This window comes from Dendrobium catenatum, unplaced genomic scaffold (genome assembly GCF_001605985.2).
Source record: "Dendrobium catenatum unplaced genomic scaffold, ASM160598v2 original_scaffold_282093, whole genome shotgun sequence".
In the NCBI taxonomy this organism is placed as follows: domain Eukaryota; kingdom Viridiplantae; phylum Streptophyta; class Magnoliopsida; order Asparagales; family Orchidaceae; genus Dendrobium; species Dendrobium catenatum.
This window is the reverse complement of record NW_021600483.1, coordinates 63,994-73,612: the sequence shown is the minus strand read 5'-3', so window position 1 is coordinate 73,612 and position 9,619 is coordinate 63,994. Positions and strand designations below refer to the sequence as shown.

The window sequence follows — 9,619 nt, the reverse complement described above, 5'->3', positions numbered from 1 at the left end:
GAAAATTTGTCATATATAGTACTCTTTTATATTAAATAAGATAATATGAAATTTAATAGTAAAAATAAATTAAAATAAACTATCAAAAATTATAAATAATTAAAATAAGTTATTCAATTACTAATTAAGTAAGATAAGTTATTAATTTTTTAATAAATTAATTATTAATTTAACAACATTTTATATTATTTAAAAATACTTTAAAATAAAATATTAAAGTTAGTAATAAATTATAATTTATTAATTTAATTCTTAATTAAAATAATTTATTACATTAAAAACTAATTATAATAAGTTATAAATTAATAATTAATTAAAATAAATTAGTAAATTTATAATTAATTATGATAAGCTGTAAAATTATTAATTTTGAATATATGTTTTTTTTTTTCTAGAAAATTTTAAATCTGACGAAAATTTGCTAGAAAATCTACCTAAAAAATTAGTTGGAAAAATTTCATTATTATATGTCGGAAAATATTCCGTCAGTAATGGAGGATTTTTCTATAGTAATACATATATTTAATGATTTGAATATAAGTGTTATTAACTCCTTTCTTTTCAAGAACTCTCAATAGCAATTCTCTTGGAACTTTATCATATGCTTTCTCTAAATCAATAAATATCATAGGTAGATCCTTTTTATTCTCTCTATATTTCTCCATCAAACCTCTCAAAAATGTATGGCTTCCATAGCAGACAATCTTTTCAATGCACACTAAGTTGACTATGATAGATCAACCTCATACCAAGCATAATTGGCATACCATGTGCTCTGATAACATGATATGAATAGTAGAGTTAAATGAAGACAAAAATGTAGCTCGCCTTTGTTTGTTGGATGGAGCTTTGGCTAACAACCAAGAGGTTTTGGATTCTAGTATTGCGTATGTGATGTGTGTGAAAATTTGTCTTAATTGGCTTAAATATACCAAAATAAATGAAGACAAAGTGCTGTAAAAAGGAAAAAAAATGAAAGGAATGTTATATCACATACACATTATGTAATATTCTATAATTTATTTGTTATATCTATTCTTATATCTTAAATCCTATTTTTGTTTTATGTAATGTATAAAATGAAATGGAATGAAGATGGATTTCTTTTATATTTATGAATTTTTTCTCTACTTTTGAAATATTATACCAGAGCTCATTTATAATTTATTTTACTTGTGACACATGCTCATTATAATTTCAAAACACTCTTCATGTATGAGGAAGGAAATCAGCTACAGAGACTAGTGTAGACTCCATTATACATTAAAATTTTATGTACAATACATTTCTCATCGGAATAAGGCTCAATTGATTTTTCTCTCTTTTTAGATTTTTTTTTTTTAAGCTAAAATAGCAAGATGATCAAATCAATTCTCATTTATCTAACATAATTTACAACATAGCCATGATCTTATGTGTATCATGCAATGTGCCTTTCATTCGGGATTTTAGTCGTTGTTGGGTTTATTTTGGCGGTGATAGATACCTTTATACCAGCTGCACCCATGAGCTTCTACAACTGAATGGTTCTTGCTTTCATGGGATTTGTCTGTTTTTCTTAGCTTATATTTAATATTTCAATATTTTGTTTTATCTAATTTCTCCTTTAGTTTCCTTGCTAGCCTTTTTTTTCAGGTTTTTGGAGCTTCGCGCTCGTTTTGTGCAGGGAACGTGTAAGGTTCGTAGGGTCATGCTGAAGGCTTTGATTATTTTCCTTTTTGTTTTTGATCATAGAATGTTATTAGGGTTCTTGTCAGTTTGGTTAGTAGGGACCTCCGGCTCCTAGGTTTCTTTTTTATTTTGATTGTAGCTCTTTCGAGCAGTCGTGAGCTATAGGACCCTCTAAGGACTTGTATTTTTTCCTATTTTTATCGCGTAGGCCTATAGGTGGGTTTTATCAAAAAAAATAAAATTGTATGATGCAATTTTTTTTTTTTTTTTTTTTGAATTTTCCATTATCATAAATGTATCAAGAATTGATTGATGCCTAAAACTTTAACCAAACTCTACAATCATTAAATGGTTCAAGACATAATAAAGACATGAATACAACATACAAATATATGGGTCAATTACAACATGCATGACATAACTAATCTATTTTAATGTTCCCATAAGGCCATAACCATTATTATTTTTTGTTGGACAGTTCCAATCAATCATGCATGTCAACATCATATAAATGGCATAATGTAGTTGTTGTTTCTATGAGCCATATAGCTAAAAGCATCTCACCTACTTGTTGATCGCATTGCCCTATAAATATGCACCAACTAGCTTTCTTGGATATTGCCATATCTACTAGAAACATATAGTTAGGTATCGCCACAATGAAATTAATTAAAAACGCTATATGATCATAAATTTGGTTAATGTCATTTTTAAATATATTTTATTGTAAGCTAGTAGTTGTTTATATCTTCTTGTTGTACTCCAAATGTTAAGTAGTTATATTACTCATTAACAAATGTATTTAACCTAACCCACTTGCTCCAAATTCTAAAAGAAAAAGGTTCAAAGCGATTTGAAATATAATTCCTAGATTGGTCTGTAGTGAAGACTTAATATACTTATATAAAATATATTGTAGAATGAAAATTTTTTTTTTTGCATATTGATTATAAATTATTTTTAACTAAATAATATAAAACATTTAGATAAATTCATTATATATATATAACTTTAGCATAAGACTAAAATATTTATAATAAATTTGATAGTTTCGGGCTTTAGTTTTATCAAATTTGTATGTCGATGTTCTGGTTTTCTAACAAAAAGTTGAAAATAAAAAAAATGATATTATTGTACTGTTTAATAATTTTATTTGGCTTATTTATTGTACATATCTAATATTTCATGATTTTTTATTATTTTATCAATTAATTTCTTCTTTTTTAAAAATATTATATCATTTAAATAATTACTAAATTTCTTTAATATAGTTCAACCATGCAAGAACTTTTGAGAAGTAAATTTTATACATCTTCTGATTAAATGCCTAATTTGATTTTTTTTAAAGGAAATAAAATTAATAATATTTTTATTTATAATTTTATAATTTTTTTTTCAACTGAATCCAAATTAAAAGAGGTTTAATACGGCTATATCTAAGGGATAATAACAAAAAAGTGGTAGTTCTATAATTTTAAAGAAAAAAAAAAAAAGAGATATTGTTTGATAGATTGTGGTTTATAAGAATATAATTTCATATACATAATTGTTTGGCACTTTCAAGTCGACCGTTGCGCTCCTCTCTGCTCTCCCAGGCGATTTCGATGCTATTTTGGGTTCCTTTCAGATCTCTGATTTTTTTGCTTCTCCGGCATTCTGGTTTGGATTTTGTTCATTCTTTTTGTTGTTGGCTTGGATTTTGTTCCTTCATGCTTTTCGTTTGAGGTTTTCTTGCAGTTTTATTTCGAGAGATGACGACGTTGTCTTCATCTATCCCGTCAAATACGTTTTACCGTTCTTTTAAGGATGTACTCTCGTGTTCTTCCTCGTCTACTTTTTAGCTTCAATTTGTGCACATGTCTTTCAAAGGATGTTTGGCGCTCTTGTTTGATGACACTGTTGTGTCACAACTTGCTGCTCTATTTGCCCTAACCCTAGTGGGTAAATTTTTGCTGCACCGTCCGAATCTTGACGTCATTATAAAATTTTTTGTTAGCTTGAAATTATTTAGAGCTTTTCATTTTAGCTTCCTGGATCTAAGGCACGTAGCGATTCAGCTGATGAATGATCTCGATTATAGTCATATTTTTTCTCGGAGGTCTTACTATATCTAAGGGTGTCAAATGCGTCTCCTTAAGTGGACGCCTAACTTTGATGTTTGGGAAGAATCTCCCATTGCTCCAGTTTGGATTTCTTTTATGAATCTGAGACTGCATTTCTGTAACTCGCAAGTTTTATTCAGACTTGCTTCTATCTTTGATAGACCTTTTCAAACTGATGAGGCCACTGCTTCTATAACTCAACCATCCATAGCTAGAGTCCTTGTGGAACTTGATGTTTCAAAGAAGCACCCGGGTGAGGTTTGGTTGGGTTTTGAACTTAACGGGTATTTTCAAAAAGTGGAGTTTGAGAATTTATTAATTTTTCGTTCGCACTGTAAAATGCATGGACTTGGTTTTAAAGATTGTTTTAGATTACATCCCCACCTTCGTAAAGAAAAATATGTTCCTAAACAATCTCAAGCTAAGGATGATAATGAAATTTTGCAGTCTGTGGAAGGACTGAATGCTAGGTCTGATTATGAGCCAATCAATGCGGTTGCTGTTCCTGGAAATGTTCAGTCTAACCTTTCCCCTCCTTTGGTTACGATCATTCTGGAGAATATTCCTACTGATCACCCTGAACTTACTACTTTATTGCCTCAGTCAAATAATGATGTTGATTTAGTGGTTAATTATGATTTAAATGATTCTTCTTCTAAAAATAATATTATTCCTACTTTACCTATTATAAATTTTGATTTGAATTCTAATAAATCTATCATTGTTGATGAACTTGGCTGCTTTGTTCTCAAGCATGATGATGCTGTGGTTATTGGCCTAACTAATAGTAACAGTAATGTGGGTCATACTGAGCACGTTTTGGTGGAAACAAAAATTGTTGATCTTGGCTTAGTGTTGAATATGGTGATTGACTGTGATGAAGCGTTGGAGGAAGATGAGCTTCCTCATTTGGGTAAGAGAAAGGATACTGACTGTAAGTCCCCTTCTTCTTCTCACTTTGATTCTGATGCTTTTACTGATAATGAGGAATTATAAGTTTCTACCAAATGTTATGCTAAAGATGATAATGATTTTAGCTTTATGAAAGCTCAAGGTAAACGTGGTAGGAAAAGTTAAACCTTATTTTACAGTCAGGTAAAAATGCCCATTCATAATCTACTCGTTAATTTTGCTTTTATGTTTAAGTCTATTATTTGGAATGTTAGAGGTATTCGGTGTGCTTCTTCTCATTTGCGGGTTAAGAATCTTTCCCGTATTCATAATATTTCTATTTTAGCTTTAATTGAACCCCTTGTTAATGTCTCCAATTTATCTACCACTGCTAGATTTTTTGGTTTTAACAATGTTATGGCTAATTGTGCTAATAAGATTTGAATTTTTTGGAAAGAACAAGTTAAAATTGATATTCTTGGTAATTTCACTCAAGTTTTACATTGTAGTATTGAAGTGTCTAATGTTAAGTGTTGTGCTTCTTTCACTTATGCGGCTTCCTCTCGTGGTATTAGAAAAATTATTTGGGAGCAATTAACTGATTTCCAATTTATGTGTAGTAGCCCATGGATGGTTGGAGGTGATTTTAATACTATCTCTAATCCATCTGAGAGATCTGGGGGTTCCAATCCTAATTTGTATTCTATGGATGATTTTAATAATATGATTATGGATTGCAATCTCATTGACATTGGTTTTTCTGGTAACCAGTTCACTTGGAATATAGGTCAGTTTGGCAAAGATTGGATCACATTTTATTTAATGATCATTGGATTAATTCTTTTAGCTCCATTTTGTTTGAGCATCTTAGTCGTACTCTTTCTGATCATTCTCTTTTACTGTTTGCTATTAATATTAGACATGTTTATGCTTTTCCTTAATTTTGTTTTCAAAATATGTGGCTTAAACATGATTCCTTTTTCATTGTTGTTCATATGAATTAGAAAGATGATTTGCATCCTAATAATTCTATTATGGGTATGAATAGACTTTGGTTTAAATTAAAAAAACTCAAGCAACTTTTAAATTGGTGGAACCATAATGTTTTTAAAAATATTTTTACTAATATTTTATCTGCTGAAGAGAAGGTTAATACTATTTAGATGGACTGTCTTAGCTCTCCCACTCATGCCAATTTTATTTCTCTTAGAGAGGCTAAGGCTAATTTATTTAAACTTCATGCCCAAGAAGAAACCTATTGGAAACAAAAGGCTATGGCTAAGCATTTGTTAGAAGGGGATAATAATACCAAATACTTTCATGCATTGGTTAAAAGGAAATGTGCTTTAAGCTCAATTCATAAAATTACTCGATGATGGTATTGTTATTGATGAGGTGGAGGAGATTGCCATCTTCGCGGTTAACCATTTTCAGGATAGCCTCAACAAAGTGTTTAATACGGGTAACATCAATAACCCTGATATCATCCACTCTCTCATTTTTGCTGAGGATAATGAGATCCTTTTTGGTATTCCTAGCATTGAGGAATTAAAGAATATTGTTTTTAATATGAATGTTAACTCTGTGGCTGGTCCTGATGATTTTACCACTATTTTTTTTCAAAAATTGTGGAATAATATAAAAGATAATCTTTTTGCTGCAGTTTTAGATTTTTTTGCTGGTAATTTTATGCCTAATTTTTTTTCTTCTACCTCTATTATGCTTATTCCTAAGATGAATAATGCTACTAATTGGAATGATTTTAGACCTATCTGCTTGTGTACTTTTTTCAATCAATTGCTTTCTAAAATTATTATGTCCTGTTTGTCTTCTGTTCTTCCTAAGATTATTTCTCCGTTTCAAATGGGTTTTGATAAAGGTCGATCCATCTTTGACAATATTTTGCTGGCTCGGGAATTGTGTCATGATTTGGATATCAAGGTTAGAGGTGGTAATTCTATTCTTAAGTTGGATATCTCTAAAGCTTATGACAACATTAGTTGGCAATTCATTTATAATATTTTACAATTATTTTACTTTAATTTCACTTTTATTAATATTATTAGAAATTGCATTGAAGGTTCTTTTTTCGCTTTGATTTTTAATGGCAAGAGCCGTGGTTTCTTTCAATCTTCTTAGGGTTTAAGGCAAGGTGACCCTTTGTCCACTGCCTTGTTTATTATCGCGGTGGATTATCTTTCTTGTTGCATTGCTAACATGTTTGAAAATAATCCCCATTTGTTTTTTCGCACTAGGGGTGGCTTCCCTATATCTCATATGTGTTTTTCTGATGACTTTATCATTTTTATAAATGCTTCTTGTAATGGTTAAGAAAATGATGGACTTTTTTCATTATTTTCATTCTATCAATGGTTTGTCTTTAAATAATCATAAATGCTCTTTCATGGTTCCTAAAAATATGAAAGGTAACTGTATCTTGGCTATTAAAGATCAAACTGGTTTTATGCATGGTCATTTACCTATTAAGTATCTTGACACGACTTTATATAAAGGTAGAAAGAGATCGTTCTTATATGATGAATTAATTACTTCTATTCAAAATAAATTGCAATCTCGGGATTCTTGCTTTTTGAGCTTTGGGGTTAGACTTATGCTAATTAGATGTGTTCTTTCTTCATGCCCTATCTACTCTTTTCAAACTTTACTTCCTACTAAGCTGGGGAGCAAAAGAATTGACATTATCCTTAACAAGTTTTTCTAGAAAGGTGTGGGTAGTAACAATAAGATTTTTTGGGACTTTCAACAAAAGATTAAAGCCTCATCAGAAGCACTAGAAGTTTTAATCTCCTTCAAATTTAGTTTTTCCGATGAGGACAACCAACAAATTTTTCAAGGGAATACCAAAGCTTGAATGTATGGACTATAAAATTTTTTTCCAATAAATATTACTTTTTTTTAATGAGGATATGCAACAATACTTTAACAGGGAGATTGGAGCCTAGCCATAAAATCAGAATCATATTTTAGATAGAAACTTCCATAATTAAATTGAAATCCATATAATGTTTGATATCAACAAGATTATAGTTGAATCAAACATCTCAATGAGATGAAGCTATTAACACTTGAAGTATAATTAAAGAGCTTGGATTAAGAACATGAAGTATAGTTAAAACTTTGGGACATTAATTGGTGCACCAATAAACTTTAAATCTTATATGCTTATATTCAAATCAAGCATTTCAATGAGAATAATCAAATGATCCAAAAAATTTCTATTTTGTACATAATTATGGAACATAAATGCTAAAAGAAATATTTTATGATCAAGAAAACTAATATTGTTCATCTAATAGAGAGTACCATATTTTGGATAAATTAATGGTAGATGTCACTCTCAAAAAGCTATAAATTGGCCCCACTCTCTATATGAAGGGGAAGCTTTAGACCTTGGCTTGAGATTTTAAAGAGCTTAAAGGCTTGAAGAATCTTAGAGCTCCATCATTTACACCATTTTAGGACCATCACTTAACTAGCACTTTTATACACCACCCAACCACTGTCATTAGACAATAGACTAATTTCCACCATCAAACCACTGACTAATGGTTACCAATGTACCTAGCATAACTATTATTATCAATCATCTCATGTTTGCCACCATCTCCATCTAATAAAGATCACTCATTTATAATCATTCAACCATTATTATCCAACTATTATCCTCCAACCATTTTTTTATAACAATCTTTTTATCATCATCACCCAACTTTGATCCTTCGAATAAAATCACCAAACCAAAGTAATCAAATAATTATTTCCCAACCAAGGTCATCTGACTAGGAGCACTCAACTACAATAAACTAATCAGTATCTCACAACTACAATCATCTAACCCACATTGGCTCAGTAAGGTTCTTTAACCACCGTTTTCAGACTATGATCCACCTACTACCATCACTTAACTCTATTCCTTGATGTTTATTACCCAACTATGATCACTTAATTGTAATTTTATGAATAATATTGCTTAATCATGGTACTCTAAACATCATCACTCGACTATAATCCTCCACCACCATTACCTAATTATAATCTTTGAACCATCATCATCTAACAACAACCATAAACTAATATCACCCAACTGTTATCCTCTAATAACCATCACCCAACTATGATACTCTAATCACCAACGTATGAGTATGGTCCTCTAAACATCATCACCCAACTAGTTCATCTGATCACCAAACAACATCAAGCCTTTATCCCACTATATGGGGTCAGCAACATGAATCTTTTTTCTCCAGTATGTCCTATTAAAAGTCAAATTCTCATTTAAATTTAATTGAGAAAGATTAGTTCTAATATTTTCTAACCAAGTCTTTTTAGGTCTGCCTTTTCCTTTCTTAATATAACTCAAATCTAATACCACTACTTTCCTAACTTGGTCATTCGAAGGCCGCCATTTTATGTGACCAAACCATCTAAGGCTACTATCTCTAAATTTATCTTTTACTACAGCTACTCCAACCTTTTCATGTATATGCTCATTTTGTATCGTACCTCTAAGGGTAAAGCCACTCATCCACCTAAGCATCATCATCTCTGCCACACTTAACTTAGTATTATACTTCTCTTTTAATAGCCAACATTTGGCACCACAAAGCATTATAGGTCTCACCACCATCTTATAAATTTTTTTCTTAAGTTTGAGGGCTACTCTTTTATCACACAACAAGCCCAATATATTCCTCCACTTCAACCATCCAACTTGAATTATGCTGATAATATCCCCATCTCTTCATCATCACTTTAAACAATAAATCCAAGATATATAAAACACATACTCTTATTAATGACTTGATCGCCCAAAGTCACAATCCCCTCACTAGGACTATTGCTACTAAAATTACACTCCATATATTCTGTTTTTGATCTACTCAATCGAAAACCATTAGACTCTAAGGTTGACATCCATAATTCAAGTTTACCTT

General features: G+C 30.5%; 1 protein-coding gene across 1 annotated transcript; it reads left to right on the top strand.

Annotated features, from left to right (window-relative positions):
• The first annotated feature begins 3,794 nt into the window (after nt 1-3,794).
• On the top strand, nt 3,795-4,769 carry LOC110108744. Its single transcript, XM_020839506.1, has one exon. It carries the CDS (start codon nt 3,795-3,797, stop codon nt 4,767-4,769), a length of 975 nt encoding a protein of 324 aa, XP_020695165.1.
• The last annotated feature ends 4,850 nt before the right edge of the window (nt 4,770-9,619 follow it).

Excerpts from the sequence above, each read along its gene's own strand:
- LOC110108744 (XM_020839506.1), top strand. The coding sequence starts at position 3,795 with ATGCGTCTCCTTAAGTGGACGCCTAACTTTGATGTTTGGGAAGAATCT.